Here is an 18,044-nt window from a genome sequence, read left to right as displayed (position 1 = left end):
AGTCTCTGGGAGTTTCTTTCTGGCAAGTACCAGCTTCCTCTAGTATTAAGTTGTAGAGAAAGCAGGCATGGTTCACACAGGCCACAGTTCCAGCCTTAGGTCCCTCAGTCCTTGGCTTTTGGTTTTGGAGACAGAAGTTTCCTTAGGGGCATAGGTGAGGAGAGCTGTAGAGTTAGACTCCACATGACTCAAGCAGTGTCTGAGGTTGAGGACAGGAGAAGGGATAGGCAGACTATCTAGGAAATGCCCTAGGAAAGTACAGCCAGGGCCCTTGGGGAAAGTGAAAGTGAAGGGGCTCCAGTTGCCCTACTCTATGACCCTGAGCAGGTCCTGGCCCCTTTTAGCACCTCAGAGTCCCAGACAGGAAAGGCCTTGGTAGAGTGCAGTTTAATTTTATAGGTTCACACATTGGAAAAGCTGCTGGACCCTAGCCCACTCCCTCCTTCCTCCCCTCGGGGGTAGGAAGTAATCCCCCACTAAGGGAAGTAATACTGAGGAGTAGTCATACAGGGTGTGGGGCCAGGGCTGGGGCCAAAGGTCTAGGCCCCAGCCTCCCACAGTCACTCAGGCCCCTTGAGTATCAATAAATAACCCAGGTCCAGCCACGGTTTGCTCACTCTTCACTGTCTAGCTTGAGGCTGATGCTTCGAGTCTTGCCCCTGGCCAGGGTGGTAGGAGGTGTTCCTGGGCCCTCGAGGTCCACCTGGCTGGGGCCTCTGGATCGAAGCAGCTGGCTCTGCTTACGGAGGAAGTCCACAGGGGCAGCCACAGCATAGCTGCTCTTGGCCAGAGCAGCTCTTGGAGGTCCTGAGGGGGCATGGGAGTGGGAGCCTGCCTCCAGCTGGCCCAAATGGGCCACATAGCCATCTGACAGGAACTGTGGGCAGAAGAAAGCAGGGATGAGGGAACTACTAGCCTTCCCTAAGGCTCATGCACAGGGTAGATAGACTGGGTGACGCTGGCAGTGGCAGCCTGGCTCAGCCTGATCAGGAAACTTTCTCCCACTACGTAGTACCCCTGACTGAGCCAGGCACCTTGGCTCTACTCCCAATTTGCCTCTCTCTAGACCTGACTCATCCTCAAGCTGGCATCTTGGGGAAATAACAGCATTTAGCATTGAGGAAGCTCAGGCCTAGCCCTGAGCCTTTGACCCGCAGTGATGATGAGACCTTTGTTATAAGCTAATGAGTATAGATAATGCTAGCACCATTCACTCCCCACAGAACGAGCTCAGAAAGGTCACAGAACCTGCCCAAGGCCATGGTAAGATGATCTGTATCCGAGACCTTGAACAGTCACAGCCTGTGATCACTTCTGGTCTGTACACAGCAAGTATAGCCTATCGCTCCTGTCCCAGGAAGAAGAAGTAGTTCCTGGGGCCACAAATGCCTTACATCTGCCCTCTCTTGCAGGACTCAACACCTTGGGTGGTCCTTAGCCTTGGCTCTGAAATTCTGTTCCCATCCTGCCCTTGGGTCCTACCTGACACTGTGCCTGCAGTTTACGCACTGCACGACCAACAATGTAGGTCTGGCTTGGAGAGAGTCCCAGGGCCGCATATACTGCAACGTCTTTCGGTGACCCATACCCAGCCACGATGTTCAGTTCTACCTGTGTAGAAAAGCTGGTCAGCAGCCCCGCCTGTGGAGCCATAGGGCCAGTGGAATGGCATGCACCCCCTCCCCCAAATTGCTGTTTCAGGGGCACTGTTATTTGTGAAGAGACGGGGGCAAGGTCCTAGTCAACATAGCTAATCTCCCCTGTTGGCCCTAAGGACAAGGGCCCTGAGGAGAGCGGGACCACTGTCAATGAGGAATGGGGTGAGGGCAGGTTAGGGCCATTCTCAGCCACAATACCTCTTGCACCAGGCTCTGCAGAAACATAGCTTTCTGTCGCAGTGGGTCATGGGTGAGGCCATCACAGAAGGAGACAACACCATGGGGGAAGTTGTGTTGCGACAGCCAGGCCACTACACGGTGCTTCTGCATGTCAGGCCGGCCAGTTACATACACGATCAAGTAGCCTGAGTCCTGCCAGTGCCTGTGAGATGGAGTCTTGTCAGCTCCAGTCCAGAGTGATGACCAGTCACTGTGGGTGGGGCCCAGGGTCCTACCTGACCACGTCCACTGCGCCAGCGCGCACCTTGGGGTCACTGCCCATGATAGAGACACTGGCAGTGAATGAGCCGTCGATGCTGAAGACCACAGCTTCTGTGCCTCGGGACACCACAGTCAGACAGCACTCGGCGTAGGTATGGTCTCCCCTGTGGTCCATGGAAGCATGGTGTGAGTGGAATAGGTGAGGCGGGCAGTGCCCGGCTCCCTCCACAGGAGGAGCCCGAGTACCCACTGCTTACCTGACCACCATGCGCACAGGGTAGACACCAATGCCCAGTGCACGTTCTGAGGGCACTGGGAAGGTGAGACGGCCTGAGCTGTTGGTGACCTCTGTGCCAAAGTGGATCCACTTGCCCGACAGGGGCTGTGTCATGACATAGACATCCACCTGGCAGGGGTGGGAAGGGCTATGGAGACCACTCCTATGTACTATTTTAGAGGCAGGTGAGAGCAGAGGCTGGCCAGGCAGGCAGGAAGTTCAAGCTGTTGATCGGCAGATCAACAGCTGTTAGGGCAGGGTAGGAAACACCAGGAGCATGGGCATCGGGTCCTGACCTTCTCGCCAGTGAGTGTGACCACGTCCAGTGGTCCGTACATGAAGCGCCCATTCAGCACCTGGGGACGGCCCTCGCATACCACGGTGTCACTTGCCCGATGGTTGGAAGTGACGTTCTGGTGGGAAAGAGAGGGTGAGCTGGGACAGGAGAGGACGGATGTATATGTCGGGAGAAAGAGTTGGATTCAGGACCACTCTGAGGGTGGAGCACGAGGGGACAGGGCTGCCATGGGAGACCACAGAGGCTGAGCATGGGAGCATCTGTGGACCCACAGGAGTATGCAGCCGGGAAGCTTTCTGCAGTCAGAGCTAGACAGGATGCAGAGGATGGCAGGTGAGGGTGAATGAGGATCCAGCCTGACTAACAACCAGGGCTCAGGAGAAGTGGGCAGAGGAACCTGAGGTTTCCAGGGGCAGAGCCAAGGCAAGGAGGATACGAGGCCAGGACCCTGGGAATGCTGGGGACATGCTTGAGCTGGCTCCTGGCAGCCAGGCACATACCCGGATCTTGACCTGTGTGCGTTTGCGCTGCCACTTCTCCCTGGGGAAGGCAGGGCTGTAGATGGATGGCTCCTCACATTCTGTCAACTGTGGCCGCTCCTTCTCAATGACCTGCTCAGGACACCAGGCAGGAAACAATGGCCCTCTTCCATAGTCCTGGGCTTCCTGGTTTCCGGCCCACATCCCTGACTCCACTCACCTGGCGCAGAATGAAGGCCACTACGTCTGCCGACTCCCAGTAGCTGGCGTGGAAGAGGTGGGGCAGCGTGACGGTGGGAAAGGCGGTGAGTGCCTCAGGGCAGTACAGTGAATAGTCGATGCGCTTGTTTCCCCACCAGCGATCCAGGACTACATAGCCATGGTGGGCAGTGAGTCAGGGTGGCCTGCTGCCACTGTCCATCACCTGGTCTATGGGGGACCTTCCCTCCCTCCTTCCCGTCCACCTAGGACAATGTACTTTCTGAAGTGATACTCTTCCAGGCAGGGCAGGCCAGTGCTGGCTCACTTACTCTTAACCACCTCACTGGTGGTGCTGGGGGCTGCTGGCTGGGCTGCCGGCTCATTGCCTAATTCATTGCCCTTCCAGAAGGCACCACTGGCCGAGGTGGGCGTGGAGGGCACCATCATCTCCAGCTCTTCCAGGAAGAGGCTCGAATGGGTCTGCAAAGTGTCAGCTGGGGAAGAGAACCAACCTAAGCACAAGGCTGCCCCTGTGTCTCTTCTTCTTGAGGTCCCAGCATAACTTAGCTCCTGGGCCTCTACTTTCTGCCCTTTTAGCCTCTCTAGTTGGCTGAAGCTGAAGATTTTCAGGGGAGAGACAGTGTTGTCTGTAGTTGTATGCAGTAGTCAATAACATCCCTACCAGAATGCTTGCTACCCCAAAACACAAAAACACATACATGCTCCCCGCTAGTACATGCAACCAAGTGCACATGGAGGTACAGTCTTACACGTGCACACTAACATGCCAATGCCCCTCAGTCCCCTCTCTAGTTAGTCACTGGTTCCTACTTGGCACAGGTCAAAAGGTTCCTAGGGACCCTAACTGTCTATGGGAGGAGTGACCCTTGTACCTGAGAGGGGTGACATGAGAGGTTATCTATGATGTGGGAGTTACTTCCTGTCTTTTACTGTGTCCTTCTCTCCCATTAATTTTGGCTGGGGCAGGGGAGTTGTACCCAGCAGCAGGGATGAGCCATCTCCTAGGGGAAACTTCTGGTAACGAGGTACAGCCAGGGGGGCGATGGCCTGGAACTTGGGGGCCAGCAGGGGTTCCAGGCGGGAGGCACAGGGGTCAGCGGCATGGAAGAGATTGTAGATCTGTTCGCAGGCTGGACGCATCTGAGCCACTGCGGACCCAGTAGAAAGAAGGGAGAGGTTTGGTTTGTTTGTTGTAGAGACCAGACTGGCCTTGAACTCACAAAGATTACCCTGCCTCTGCCTCTCAAGTATTGAGATTAAAGGTGTGTACCATTCTTCCAGCCTAGGGGGGAGAGTGTGGTTAAGCCAGGCACTGCAGGGGTGTCCTGGCCAAGCGGCAGTGGAAGCCTTCACTGGCTGCTGTATTATGGGATGGAGCACTTCCTGCATGTGGCCTTTTATGTGTATGAGTGTTTGCCTGCATGTATGTATGTGTTCCATGTGTGTGCCTGATGCCCATGAAGGTCATAAAAGGGTGTCAGATGCTCAGATGGTTGTGGGATGCCATGTGGGTGCTGGGAATTGAACTCAGGTCCTCTGCAAGAGCAACAAGTGCTTCTAACCACTGAGCCAACTTCCCAGCCTTGGGAGCCCCTTCTCATACAGAATACCTTTTCCCACAAGAAGTTCCTCCTGATCCGCTTTAGAACCTAGCCTTGGCATATCCTTTCTGGGCCTTCCGTTTCCCCCTCTAACCAGGCCACTACTCCACACTGAGGAAGAACAGTAGGAATTCCCTTGTCTCCAGTGAGCCAGCAAGGCTAGCAGAGATGGGGAAGGGAACAAACAGAAGCAGATGAAGAGCAACCCTTCTACACCCAGGGCTCACCCTCCAAGGCAGGCATGACGGTTTTGCGTAGAGCCAGCACCAAGCCCAGTGGGGAGCCAAAGAGGAAGAAGCCTGAGACCTTGAAGTCCAGTCGAGCAGCATTAGTGGGGCCGTCAGGAGCCTCAGAACTGGCAGGTGGACAGGAGGCTGTGCTTGCACGACGGGGCTCCCCAGAGGTAACTGTGGGGGCTACCTGTAGGCTGTAAGGGAAGAAGAAACTCAGTGCTATTGCCTCTGAGGTCCAGCCTGTGCTTAGGGCAGGGGTCACTGGGCAGAGATAGCACCTGTTCTGAGAGCCATCAGGATCCGGGTTAGCCATGTCGCTGGAGGTGCGCTGAGCAGGTAGGGCTGAGGGTTCTGGGCTAGCACGACCCAGTACCTCCACCCCATCTGCCAGCGGGTCCCGTACTGGACCAACTTCTGGGGAGAGCATCTCATTGTTCTAGAACGAACGAAGGATAGAAGCATCCTTAAGCCTGAGACCTTCTGATTCTTACTTAACTTGGAAGTGAGGACACAGGCTTGGGGTTGGACCAGGCAGAGTCCCATAGGAGACTCAACTTTGCAACTGGGGCCCTGCCCACATGCAGAGAGGCCATATTCCAGGGGGGCAGAGACCTAGAGATGGAGACAACCACCCTCCTGAGGAGGCTGGGTTTGGCCACACTGACCATGCTCCCACGGCGGCTGCTGCCTCGACTCCCTGTGCCTGCACTGGCACTGTGGCAGAGCGCATCAAAGCCCAGGATGCCACCAACACCATCTCCGATCAGCACCACCTGAGTGAGAAGGTGGCACAACTGAGAGGCCATGTCACCAACCTAGATGGGGCCACAGCTGCATGGGTACTGGATGCTTCCTGGTAGCCTGTCTAACCCCTGACCTGCCCGCAGAAACCTGTGCCCTCCGATGAGCGCAGGAAGGCTGCATAGGCCTGGTTGGTGCGAGCGATGACAGTGGCCACGGCACCCTGGTAGCGGGAGGATGAGGTGGCCAGCAGTGGCAGAGCAGCCAGTGGAATGTGGTCCTGGGAGCGGGACAGGCTGTCCCCATCATGGCTGTAGGGGCTCAGGCTGCAGGAGGAGAAAGTGGGGGGAAGGCTTCAGTTTAACCACTGCCACCAACTCCCCTGGGCCTGCTAGCAAGTGTCCTTTGTGGGGTGTCAGACCCGAGGGACATCTGAGGTGGAGCCCATAACTGGGTCTATTCAGATCCAGGCATGAGGGTGCACCCAGTGATCCTAGCACTAGGAGCAGAGGTTCCCCATCTTCCCAATACTGCGATCCCTTAATACAGTTCCTCATGTCGTGGTGACCCCCAACCATAGTTACTTCTGCTGCTGCCTCACAACTGTTAGGAGTTGTGATGTAAATATCAATGTTTCCTGACGGTCTTTGGGGAAATCCAGGCCCACAGATTGAGAACCAGTTGCTCTGGAGGTTGAACTAGGAGGATCCCCACAAGGTGAGGCCAACCTCAGCTATGAGTTCTAAGCCAACCTGGGCTAAAGTGAGACCATGTCTCCAAAAAAGCAAAGTCAGAGGCTAGAGCAGTGGCTCAGCAGTTAAGAACACTGGTTGCTCTTCCAGAGAACCCGGGTTTGATCGCAAGCACCATCATGGCAGCTCACAACTGAAACTCCAGTTCCCAAGTTATCAGGTATCATCTTGTAGCACACGTGAGGTGCACAGATAGACATGTAGGCAAAATACCCATACACATAAAATAGCAGTAAGAACAAAATCAAACCAACCAATATAGAACTGGTTCATTCGTGATCAGGACTGATCCGGGTGCGTGATTCCTCTCTCTACCCTCAGAACTGCCCTGATCTTGGGAGCACCCCAAATAGATGACTGCCTCTTGGGGACCCTGTGTGTGCTCCACCCTTCCACCCCTGGCCAGTACTTGGAGACAAGAGCATAGGCAGCCGCGCAGATGGGTGGACAGGGCACCAGCCGCAGTGCCACGTGACCCAGGGCCTCGGGGAAATGGACTCGGGTGACGGCCTCAAAGGCTGTGCTCAGTGTTTGAACATCGGCCTGCTTGGAGTTGGTGTCTCCAGGGCCAGAGTCCAGGATGCTGCCGCTGTGTAGGATGAGGAAGAGGGCATGCACAGAGCATGCCTCAACCCCTAGATCCCCGGTTCCATCCAGGCCCTGAGGGACACAGTGGGGTATGGAGTGTCAGATCAGCGGCCAGCCAGCAAATGAGCAGAACACGGACATAGAGTAGTTGAACATACTTGCCTCTGAGTCCCTGGGAGCTCGGGCCTCATCTTCAATGCCTTTGGTAGCCATGATTGCAGGATCTAAGACAATGGAGAACCAGTGAGGGGAATCAAAGATCACCGGAACCCTCGCATTGGCCCTTCAGGTGACTGCCTGATGTCCCCTAATTTATTCCCACCCAAACCTCCAGACCATTTTACATTCTAGGCTTTTCCTCATGCTGGCCCTGTGATGATACCACAAAGTAGGAAATTTCTCACTCTGACCCATTTGATGCAGTGAACCAGGGATCCAGAGGATACAGATACAGGGATACAGGGGATACAGAAAGGGTTACTTAGTAAAAGAGAGAAAAAGAAAAGAAAAAAGAAAAGAAAAATCCTAAAAGATAAACAACAGTGTCAGCAATCACCTCAGGGGAATACCATGGTAGCCAGAGCCACAAGCCACACGTGGTTATTTATATTAAAATGAAATAAAATGCAAAATAAGAAAGGTAAGCCCCACATCTTAAGTGGCTGCTAGTCCCATGGTGCTGGTTGTTACCACACAGGTATCCACTGTCTTAAAACAGCTCTGTTGGACAGCATTGGTTCAATCCTTAAAACCCCAGTATAGACATCAGTACTAACAGGAAGCCTTCCTGGATACCCAGGCAGTCCCTCCCTGGTGCCACCTGGACCTGTTTGAACTTGTCTCTTCCATCATTCCACCCTTTATCCATCAGTTTGCCAACTAGGTATTGATGGGAACTCTCTCCAGACTGAAACTCCTCTCAGGTCCTGCTCACTTAGAGCTGAGCTGTTCTAAGTCCCTGTGGCACACAGAGTGCTGGTGTCTGGTATCCTGGGGTGAGATCCTTACCTGGCACCCCCTCTACCTCAGTCGGGGAGGCAAAGGCATCAATAAAATCATTGGAGTTCCACTTGGTCATCTCCTTGGGGAAGACCTCATCACTGTCTGAGAAACCTTCTGAGGAGACAGGGCGCTGTGTCATGGCTAGGGTGACTTAGGAACTCTCCAGTAACCCCATCCTCCACAAATGTGGCTTCTGTACTGACCATGGGCATCAAAGAATTCTTCCTCGGAGCTGTTCTCAGAGTCCCGGGCAATGTTCTGCATGCGCCACTCAGACAAGCTCTGTGGAGACACACCACCTGCAGGACCACCTGGGTTTCAGCTTGGGAGCCCAGGTTGGGTGTGTGGCTCCCTCCCATTCCTGGATCCTGTACCCCAGTCTCACCTCCATGTTGGGATGAGTAGGAGGAACGGGAAGATGAGGACCACTGCTTCCCAAAGCTGGCATCTGGTGAGGCGTCGGGGCCAGGAGGGGCCTCAGGCCCATCAGGGGTGCCAGCCGTTCTGGTCCCAGGCTGGGTCTCAGTGCTGGGTTTCCCAGGGGTCTGGGCCTCCGGTCCCTCACTGCCAGTGTTGCACTTAGCCATACGCTGGGCCAGCATACGTGCTGTCTCCTCTTCCAGTGCCCGGATGTCAGCCATGCTCAGTTCAATCCACTCATCCTGCCAACACCAGGCCTGGCGATGGGCCCGAAGCATTACCCTGCGCAGACCTGCAGAAGCCCCAGACGTCAAAACCATGCCTCCCACCCTCATTTCCCTGCCAGTGCAGCTGTATACCCAGGCGTCAAGGTTAAGTAACGACTCCCTTAGGCATACCACCCACAAGTACAGCAGGGCCTGTGTTGTCTAGAGGACAGGCCAGGAGACGGACATTGGTCCCCCTGTCCTTTCTGGTCTATTTCTCTGACCCCTCTGAGCACTGATGCAGTCGCTCTAGCAGACATGACCAAGGCTTGTGGCTTGCTTTCACCTGGCTTCCTGCTGAGGAGCTAACAGTTAATTAAGGTAGTAACAGTTAATGAAATGTCACGGTTAATGAAGGTGTTAATAGTTAATGGAAATTCTGGCAATCCTCAAGAGGGTGGAGAGAAAGATGATACCCATTCTCATATCGTCTTAAGGAGAGAAAGAAAGTTAAGAGACCCCAAAGAATCTAGGAAGTAAAGTAGTAACGGTTGGATTGCAAACCTCGGACGGAAATGCCTTAGCATCCTAACAGAGGTTATATGTTGGTGATTTCCATTTTCCTACCTGTGCTTTTCCCAAAAGCGTTACAGGGGAGTCTGCACCGCTCTCTAAACTCAGTGTCCTTATCTGCAAAATGGGAACAGCGGTAGCTCTTATCTTAGAGTGCTGTCTAGGGTGTGAAGGGAGATCCTGCTGTAAGTGACTCTCAAGGATCTGGTCCATGTCAGTCACTCAGGCACTGGCTGTCACTATCGTCCCCTCCTTTTCTCATGTCAGAAAGGAACATTAGGGTGCTGAGATGCCTCCCAGCTTGCTGGAACCACTGCAGGGGGTCAGTAGTGGAGGAAGTAGAGCCCAGGCTACGAGACTGTACCACCTTGGGTATGGTCCTTTTATGTGTCTGCAGGTGGCCCAGCTCAGACCCGACAAGGAAGCAGGGCTCAGTTCAGAAGAGGCTTAAACTGGGTCTTCAATATCAGGGCCACAGTGCTGGAGAAAGGAGGGCATCCTGAGGAAAGCAGTAATGGAATCAAAGCGCTCCTAGGCCTGCAATCCTCAACAAATCTGTGAGGTGACCATCCTCACCTGGTGACCCTCCCGAGAGGCTCTCAGTATTGCCAAACTCACAGAGGCTTCACTAAGGCAGCACCGTCTTTGAGTATCAGATAGCATGGGCCTCAGACACCATACTGCCAGCTCCTTGCCCTCCTAATTCTTTGGGTACCCTAACGCAGGCTCCCTTGATTCCTAGCCAGGCTCTACTGTTCCCCTCTCCCCTCTCCTGTGACTGGGAGCATTCCTGGTTCCAAACACAGGCCTAGTGCATGCTGGGTACTCCTCATCCGGATGCTCACCTACATCATGGATGAACTGCTCAATCTTGGCCTGCATGCCCCAGTAGCGGAATTCAACCTTGCACAGCTTATAGGCACACATGAGAGGTCCTGTCTGGGCTGCTGTCCGTGCCCAGTCATCAGCCAGTGGCCCTCGGCCTGTCTTGACTGAGCGGTACAGCCGAGGGTCCTCTTCTGCTTTGTACTCTCCTGGGGCCACTGCATCCCGCACGATGTCGATGGTATCTGAAGGGGTTTCCGTGAGCACTAAGCAAACCTTTTCTAATATCCACCGACCACCCCAAGGATTAGGAGGAAAAGCCTTTCACAGACAGGAAGATGAGACTAGGGGCTCGTTGGAGACTGCCCACCAAGTCAACGGCAAGGGACCACCCAAGAAGGCCTCACCCAGGATTCTCTGTCTTCTCTCCGCCCCGCTCAAGTTGAAGACGTTAGGCTGCTGCCCCCCATCAGGCAAGTAATAGGTCTCTATCTCAATGGAGAATTTCTCCACAAAGGGGCAGGTGTACCTGGCAGAGGGCAGTAGGAGAGTCATGCTGTGTGCACAACACTTGTTTTCTTCCCAGTCCTGAGCCTGTGCCTGGCTCACATACTTACCGTGTCCGGGTGTACGGGTAAGCATTCCAAGATTCCTCTTCTACCTGCAGAGCAGCCTTGGGCAACAGTGCCCGGAACCAGCCTGGGATGTGGGAGCCCACGTGGTACACCTTGTGTGTGTACTGCCCATTGCCTCCGGGTCCATCTGTGTAGGGCCGGTTGGCCAGGATCTCCACACCACTGCCCTCACCACTAGATTCCTCCCGGCTCTTTTTCTGCAGCCCAGGACAGAAAATAGGGAGCTCAGCCCCGAGCTTAAATTCTGGGGTCCCCGGGTTGGTTCTGATTCTTTGCATCACCTTTTTAAAAAAGTGTTTGAGTGTTTGACTACATATGTGTGTACACCACCTGCGTGTCTGCTACCTGAAGAGGACATTGGATCTCCAGATACTGGAATAGCTGTTGATTGTGAACTGCCATGTGGGTGCTGGGAACAAAATCCAGATCCCCCACGAGAGCAGCAATCGCTCTTAACAGCCAAGCCATCTCTGCAGCTTGCATAGCCTTTTCAAGTCCCTGTAAAGTTCTGGGAGTTGGTATCATGGATTCTGCCCAGTTCCCACGGGGTTCTGCAACCTAGCAGTTGATCCTGCCATTAATTGGGGGTGAGTGATGTAGAACTGGCGTTTGCTGACAGACAGCACCTACTCCTGGCACAACTTAGGCTGCAGCAGAGGGAAACAGAAAACAGGAAGGCAGTAAGTGCCACAAGGAAAAGGAGGTGCAGCAAGGATGAAGACCTGGAAACTGAATGCTGTAAGAGGGTCACAGATCTGAGGGAGGGGCCATAGCTATGGCTTGAATATATGGGGGCTCAAAGGAGAGAAGTTTGCGCAAGCTTGGTAAGAGCATGCTGAGTATGTTCATGGGATAGCAACAAGACCACCTCTCAACAGACTTGACTTGCCCTTTCCCTCTGGAACCTCATTCCCAGCTTTTGTGACATCTTTCAGTGTGTGAGAGCCTCCAGGTATCCTTTCATAGCTCTGAAGCCCAGATGTGGCCCACTCAACCCCCACAAGGTGAGATATGGCCCTCTCTCCTCCTAGATGCAGATTCTATAGGCCTAAAGAACATATAGCTCAGACCACCTAAAGCCCTGCTGGCTTGCCTCCAGCCAGCATTTTTCTCACAGCCAAGGCCTTCCTCAACATTTAGTTCTGCCTGCCCTGTGCCTAGCACAGTCTGAGGTCTTGATCCACATATCTCTTTTCTGATCTCTTGGGAATGCCCAGATTCTACACCTTTCCCCAGAAACCCCTGCTTAAGCTACCTACCACCTAGTGTTCCTGGCTCCCCACTCTCCTCATAGACTGCAAGACTGCATTCCCTTCCCCCGACAGGATTACAGATTCTTAGGATTAAAGGAGACCATATGTAGGCTGGGTATTTAATGGATGGAAAGCACCCATTGGCCTTTCTTGCCCTTCTGTCCCACCCTTCTGCTTGAACATCCAAAGAGGATGATGTCTCTCTCTCTTCTTATGGGCTACAGAACCCACTAAAGGAACTGGTTGTGGGGGATCCAGCGGGACTATCCCCCTGAGGCCTGCGAATTCCTTCTTCACTCCACCATGAAGCATGGCTCCAGTATAGCCCTCCCCACCATTCTCACCTGGATCATGTAGAGCTGGGCCACTTGGTACTCGTCCAGGCTCATGGGCAGCAAGATGTGGTACTCCTTGATAAGCATCCTGAAGCCGCTCCGCTGACCGTGTGCGGCCTCTGCTCCTCCTAGCGCAGGGTACCGCGCGGCAGTCAGTGCAGGGCGGTGGTGCGCGGTACCGAGCCCTGCACGCCTGCAGAGGGGCTCGGGCCGCGGAACCCCATGCCTGGGCCCGCCGCGGGGGAGGCAGAGGCGAACCCAGTGTCGCCTCCCGCGCTGCTGAGCCCAGAGCAGCAGAAAGGCTCAGAGCTGACCTCTTTTCCACGTAGCCCCCGCCCCCCGCCCGCCTGTCGTCATGGCAACCGCGCACTGACGCGGCCCCCCAGAGCGGCGGATGCGAGCCGACACGCCGCAAGGCCATCCTCGCATCTTCACTGCGTCCGCGTCCAGCGCTTACCAAAACAGCATCCCTCCGGACCGCGCCTGGCTTCCAAGACCAGAACCTTAGGAACCCGCCCCCTTCATCACTTCATCCCCCGAAGTCGGTGGGGTTCCGTGTACTTCACTCCTAGACGTCCACCTAGACCCATGTCCACCAAGGTGTCTCTCTGGAAGCAGCCCTCATGAGCCTGTGCAACTCTACTAATGCTAACTTACCTTATGGCACCAGAAAAAAACCTCCGTGCCGGCCACCCCCTCCCACCTGCTTTCACCACTCTAGCCGGGACGCGGGTCCTGAACTGTATGCACCCTTGGTCTTCACCGACTTTCCATTCGTCCTTACAGCCACCCCATCATCTTCCCATTGGAAGTTGCCCATTCCAGGCTGGTGCAGGAGCGGTCCACTGGTATCCCTTCTGGCCTCCGCCCTGGGAGGCCCACTCTGCCCACCTGCGTCCCGGCCTGGCGCCACAGTTCCGCTGCAGACACCCCTTCCACCCCCACCTCGCACCCAGCGGGCAGGCGAGAGGCCCGGTCCTCACTTCCCTCTGCTCCGCGTCCCTGGAGCCAGGCGCGCTCTTGATCTGCCCGCTCACCAACGTCCCCGCTCACCTCTAGCTTTTGGTGGGCGCCCCTCACCCGACCCAGGCAGGGGCGGCCGGCCACAAGGTGGGAGTTCGTTGTGCCCCCAGTCTCGGCCTCGGATTCCAGACGGAGCCCGACCCTCTGGAGGCGCGGAGCCGGCCCATAGCCCCGACCTTTTTCCCCCAGTCTGTCCGCCGGCGCCCCTGCTGTCCCTCCCCGCCGCGTCACTGCGGCCGCCCCGCCCCCTTCCTGGGCTAGTCCTCCCCACCCCGGCAGGGTCGGGGGCAGCCCCGCCCGCGGTGCAGCAGGGCTGGTCCCTGCCTTCCTTCTTCAAGGCAGACTGGGAAGTGGCCGGTCTCCAAATGCCAGTTCTTTATTTCTGTGCTGTCTGTACACCCCAAAGACTCTCGGTTTCATTTCCCACCCGGGCCCAGCCAGGGCAGCCCTCCTGGCTGGATCCCAGGTTAGAGGAAATGCTGTACCCCAGTTAGACAGAAGTTGGAAGCTCTCACTTGCTTCTGCCTAGGGTTGGCATTACAGGGTTACTTAGCTACATAGGGGGGTAGAGGCCATCCCCTTAATGGGGCCAAAGTCCTTCTCTACTATGTCTGCTAGGTTCTCAAATTCGGCCACCCATCTAACTGCTCTGACTCTGTACAAAGGCTGAGACACCCATAGCTGGCTCATGGAGCCACACCCAGCCTGGTGGAAGTTGTCGGGACAGTGGATTGCAGGTGCTGGGGGGAAGGGAGCCTCTAACTGCCTCCCTAAGGAGTCAGAGACCTGGCGAATCCGGAGCCTTCCAAAGATAGTTTAAAGTGGAGGGTAGTGTAGGGGCATTAAGGCATTCAAAGGTGGGACTTCGGTGAACTGGTATCTCCACCCTGCCAGGCATGCCTGCCAATCCAGAGCAAGGGCCCTTCAGGCTCAGGCTGCCCAACAGTACAGAGCAAGGGCCCTTCAGGCTCAGGCTGCCCAACAGTACCTCCAGCTGTGAAGGCAGCCAAGGCCCTACACTGCCCTCTGGTGGCACCTCCCTATGCAGACTTCCCCACCACTGGTGCTCTGGCCTTTCAGCTACTCCCCCAGCAGGAAGGCACAGAGCTGGAGGTGGCAAAGGACAGGGTGGGAAGGCATAGGTTCAAGCAGGCTTCCCCCAGAGGAATCACACACAGAAAGGCTCAGAGCCGAGAGAATGGCTCCAAATCATCTTTTATTTATATAAAAAGGGCATATTTAGTAAAAGACACACCAAAAAAAGAGTCAGCTGTGGCCCCAGAGATGAGGCAGGGAGGCCTTCTGCACCCCTGTTGGAGAGGGAGGAGGCGGCCTGGACTAAGAGTTAAGGAGTAAGTGCCATGTGGTGGGACCACAGAGAGGAAGCTCCAGTTAGATCAGCACTGTGATCAGGTCACAGATGGGACTCACGGTGGCCTCTCAGCACTCCTGCAGAGGGAGAGACCAGTCTGTACAGCCAACTGGATGAAGATCTGCTACCTGGTTCCTGAAAGGTGCCCACCAAGGAACACAGGACAGGAAGCCCAGGATAGGAAGCAACTTGGGGCAAAGGCCAGGGAGAAGCAGGTGCTCTGCAGTGGCCGGAAAGGTCCCGACGGAGAGGTCAAGGTGCTTCCTGTTACGTGCGGGCATTGCGTTCTGTCTCTGCCAAGCACTCTCTGACTAGTGCCCGAGCATGGATGATACCTGGGGTGGGGCGGGGTAGGATGGGGACGTAAGAAGCAGGGCCTCAGAAACCTCCCACAGTCACCCTGCAGAGCAGACACTTCCCGCCCTTCACGGTTCAGCAAGATCACCCCTAATCTAGTGTGGCTGGATGAGATTAAGGGTTTGGCTAATTCTCACATTCACCCTGAGTTCCCGAGCACCTTCTTGAACACTGACTCAAGTTCATTTCAAACACCTTCCTGGACAGGTTCTGTTCTAATCTAGGCTGGCCCAAATGTCCTGAACTGACTCTAGATATCCTCCATCCTTACTGAAATGTCTTAATATTCATAATTCTTAATGTCTGTGTCCTGGGCAGAACAAGGGTGGGCTTTGGCTTCACTACCTCTCTTCAGGCGCTCCATGGCACTCTTGCTACCAGCATAGGTGGGTCGGATCTCTTTGCCCATCTCCTCTATGACAGACAGCAGGTCCGTGTAGGTGCTCTGAGAGCCCTGGGAACCGGGTGGCTTCATTGCCTGTGTCAAAAGAAAATACAGTTGTGACCTCAGACCCCGAGGGCATCTCCTGTCCTTATCCATAAGCAAGCTCTTAGCCACACTCACCTGTACATACCCCATGGACGGCGGTCCAAAGTCGTTAAACAGTGGTCTGAAAGGAGCTGCAGCTCCTGGCACTGAGCCCGATGGCGATGGGACACTTCCGGCTGCAACGACACGAGTAAGAGGTTAGAGTGTGACAAGGACCTCCTTACAGATTTCCAAGCCCAGGACCGTTTTCCTGACCACCTCCAAAGGCATGCTTCTTCATTCCACTCTGAACAACTTCAGAGACACACTCCTCCCCCTTGCGCTCCACCTACAATCTCTACGTGACCACGCCCACTTCTCAGGCTAGCAAACTGAGGCTGAGCCAGGCTCGCCTAGCAGGCCCTGTATTGCAAAACTCGAGCCGTTTCTCTACAAGACCTCGACTGCCCGAATAAGACGAGCAACGGTGGAGTTGGCGCCTCACCTGTAGGGACCGGGGTGCCTGGCCCGGGGGTGCTGGAGCCGGGGGTACTGCTGGGGGCGGGCGCGATAGGTTTGTAGGACATCCCAACTCCTTAGTGCGGCGGCCGCCAGCCGGCCGCTCCTCTGGGGTTGGCTGTCCGGCAGCTCAGCCGCACTCTGATTGGCAAGCGATCTGCACGCCCCTGGTAAATAGAGCTCCGGCCGGAAGGGCGGGCGGGCACGACCGTTCCTCACTCTCGATTGGTGTGCTCAGCTGTCACTCGAGCCTCCTCATTGGCTGAATCTTGCCCCTGCAGGCCGCAACCGCTTCCGATTGGCCTCCACCTTCCGGACCTCGCACCTGTCTGCCCCGGATTGGGCGGTGACCGCCGTCCTCCTCAATTGGCGAGTTCGGGGCCCGGGGCCGGCGCGCTTTCAATCCGATTAGTCCCGAGGTCCGAGAGGCGGGGCCTCCGCAGCGGGCCAGTCTGGTCCCCGCGGTTTGCTCCGGTAGTGTGTGGCCGGCCGCCGAACACACTTAGTTCTCACCGCCTCGTGACTTCCCTCACAAGGCCACGGCTCCCCCAGTATGAACCCTCCGCCCTACCCGGAGCGTTTTACGTCACCTTTAACCGGTTCGGTGCCCCCCCTTCGCCTCTGCGCACGCGCGCGCCTCAGGCCTGTATTTGTTCCCATGGCAACGGTTCCTTCACCAAAGGTTTTACCAAGCTCTTTCTCTAGGTTGGTTTACACCTTATGTCTAGTAGGCAGGTGGGTACAAGGCAGCTGACGACACTGCTCAAGGCCTGAACCCTAAGTCTCCCACCTTCTCCACTGAAGGACTGCGTTAGGTCAAGTCAGGACCCGGGTCAAGATCTTGGCTAAAATCTCAGCACCTCATTGATGGTTTCCTCCTGGGTTCTCCTTTTGGCGGGTTGGATGGGATTGAGACAAGGTCTCAAGTAGTCCTGTCAGAACGCGAACTCCCTGTGTAGTCAAGGATGACCTTGAACTCCTGATGCTCTGTCTCCCAAATGCTAAGGATTACAGGCACTCGCCACAGATTCTTGTCTTAATATGCTTCAGTTTCCTCGTATGAAACATGAGGATAATAATACCTGGACGATAAACTAGGAAGTGGGCAGAGAAATAGAGAAGAGAGTCGGCCCTATATGGGTGGAAGCACAGTTGATTATTGTTCTGACTTCATTAATGAAACTCCTACCTGGGTCTGGCCATCTCATTCCTATTTCCTTGAAATCAATTCACTTTAAAATTAAAAAAAAAGATCTATTTTGTGTATATGCCTGCATCTATGTCTTCAGAATTGCTGAGCCATGCCTTTAGCTCCAACTCTCTTTTTAAAAAAAGCAGAAAAAAGTGGCTGCAGAGATGGCTTAGCAGGAAAGAAGGCAGGCTGCTCTTCTAGAGGACCCAGGTTAGAATTCGCAGCATTTACACAGTGCCTCAGAACCATTTGTAACTGCATTTCCAGTGGGCCCAATATCCTTTTCTGTTCTTAGTGGACATTAAGCAAACATGTGGTACACAAACATACAGTCTGGGAAAACACCCTAGACATATATATATATTTTTTTTTCTGAGAGAGGGTCTCACTATCTAGCTCTGGTTAACCTGAAACTCAATATATAGACCAGGCTGGCCTTAAACTCACCGAGATCCTCTTCTGCTTCCTAAGTGCTTTGATTAAAGGCATGTACCACCACTCTCAACTAAATAAATCTCCCTTTTTAAGACTATTGAAAAACAAAAGGCCAAAAAGATGCCTCAGCGGTTAAGA

General features: G+C 54.8%; 2 protein-coding genes across 6 annotated transcripts; both read right to left on the bottom strand.

Moving 5' to 3' along the window:
* Positions 1 to 368: 368 nt before the first annotated feature.
* Pitpnm1 (phosphatidylinositol transfer protein, membrane-associated 1) lies at positions 369 to 13,794 on the bottom strand. 4 transcript variants are annotated; one of them, XR_015630904.1, is made up of 24 exons: positions 13,593 to 13,794; positions 12,549 to 12,667; positions 10,934 to 11,148; positions 10,724 to 10,845; positions 10,337 to 10,561; positions 8,678 to 9,004; positions 8,496 to 8,591; positions 8,299 to 8,406; positions 7,453 to 7,514; positions 7,112 to 7,362; positions 6,087 to 6,276; positions 5,822 to 5,982; positions 5,488 to 5,645; positions 5,204 to 5,403; positions 4,353 to 4,523; positions 3,684 to 3,848; positions 3,374 to 3,522; positions 3,175 to 3,285; positions 2,673 to 2,789; positions 2,357 to 2,505; positions 2,114 to 2,263; positions 1,857 to 2,040; positions 1,483 to 1,611; positions 369 to 877 (listed from the first exon to the last, which is right to left on the bottom strand). XR_015630904.1 is itself a non-coding variant. In XM_087573661.1 (24 exons), exons 2-24 carry the CDS (start codon positions 12,624 to 12,626, stop codon positions 614 to 616), a joined length of 3,726 nt encoding a protein of 1,241 aa, XP_087429787.1. In that variant the 5' UTR covers positions 12,627 to 12,667; positions 13,593 to 13,794; the 3' UTR covers positions 369 to 613. The 4 variants fall into 4 exon arrangements, 2 of the variants coding, with proteins under 2 accessions (XP_087429787.1, NP_001008370.1); XR_015630905.1 differs by having other exon boundaries at positions 8,299 to 8,403; XM_087573661.1 differs by having other exon boundaries at positions 5,875 to 5,982; positions 8,299 to 8,403.
* A 960-nt stretch (positions 13,795 to 14,754) lies between these two features.
* On the bottom strand, positions 14,755 to 16,426 carry Cdk2ap2 (cyclin-dependent kinase 2 associated protein 2). Of its 2 annotated transcripts, none has more exons than NM_001109498.1 (4): positions 16,266 to 16,423; positions 15,857 to 15,957; positions 15,637 to 15,769; positions 14,755 to 15,269 (listed from the first exon to the last, which is right to left on the bottom strand). In NM_001109498.1, exons 1-4 carry the CDS (start codon positions 16,345 to 16,347, stop codon positions 15,202 to 15,204), a joined length of 384 nt encoding a protein of 127 aa, NP_001102968.1. In that variant the 5' UTR covers positions 16,348 to 16,423; the 3' UTR covers positions 14,755 to 15,201. The 2 variants fall into 2 exon arrangements, with proteins under 2 accessions (NP_001102968.1, XP_087447574.1); XM_087591448.1 differs by having other exon boundaries at positions 14,760 to 15,011; positions 16,266 to 16,426.
* Between the last annotated feature and the right edge of the window lie 1,618 nt (positions 16,427 to 18,044).

This window comes from Rattus norvegicus, chromosome 1 (genome assembly GCF_021556685.1).
Source record: "Rattus norvegicus strain SHRSP/BbbUtx chromosome 1, alternate assembly SHRSP_T2T, whole genome shotgun sequence".
Lineage (NCBI taxonomy): Eukaryota > Metazoa > Chordata > Mammalia > Rodentia > Muridae > Rattus > Rattus norvegicus.
Note: the sequence above shows the minus strand (reverse complement) of the source record. Positions and strands in the feature narration are given on the sequence as shown.

What these genes read in the sequence shown, in the direction of transcription:
- Pitpnm1 (NM_001008369.1), bottom strand. Translation starts at nt 12,626, where the DNA reads ATGCTTATCAAGGAGTACCACATCTTGCTGCCCATGAGCCTGGACGAG. An exon ending in CACCAGTGAGGTGGTTAAGA is followed by an intron (nt 3,523 to 3,683) that starts GTAAGTGAGCCA and finishes ATGGCTATGTAG; the next exon opens with TCCTGGATCGCTGGTGGGGA. An exon ending in GGCGCAGTGGACGTGGTCAG is followed by an intron (nt 2,041 to 2,113) that starts GTAGGACCCTGG and finishes TCCATCTCACAG; the next exon opens with GCACTGGCAGGACTCAGGCT.
- Cdk2ap2 (NM_001109498.1), bottom strand. Translation starts at nt 16,347, where the DNA reads ATGTCCTACAAACCTATCGCGCCCGCCCCCAGCAGTACCCCCGGCTCC. An exon ending in AGGCACCCCGGTCCCTACAG is followed by an intron (nt 15,958 to 16,265) that starts GTGAGGCGCCAA and finishes GTGTCGTTGCAG; the next exon opens with CCGGAAGTGTCCCATCGCCA. An exon ending in CGTCCATGGGGTATGTACAG is followed by an intron (nt 15,770 to 15,856) that starts GTGAGTGTGGCT and finishes CTTTTGACACAG; the next exon opens with GCAATGAAGCCACCCGGTTC.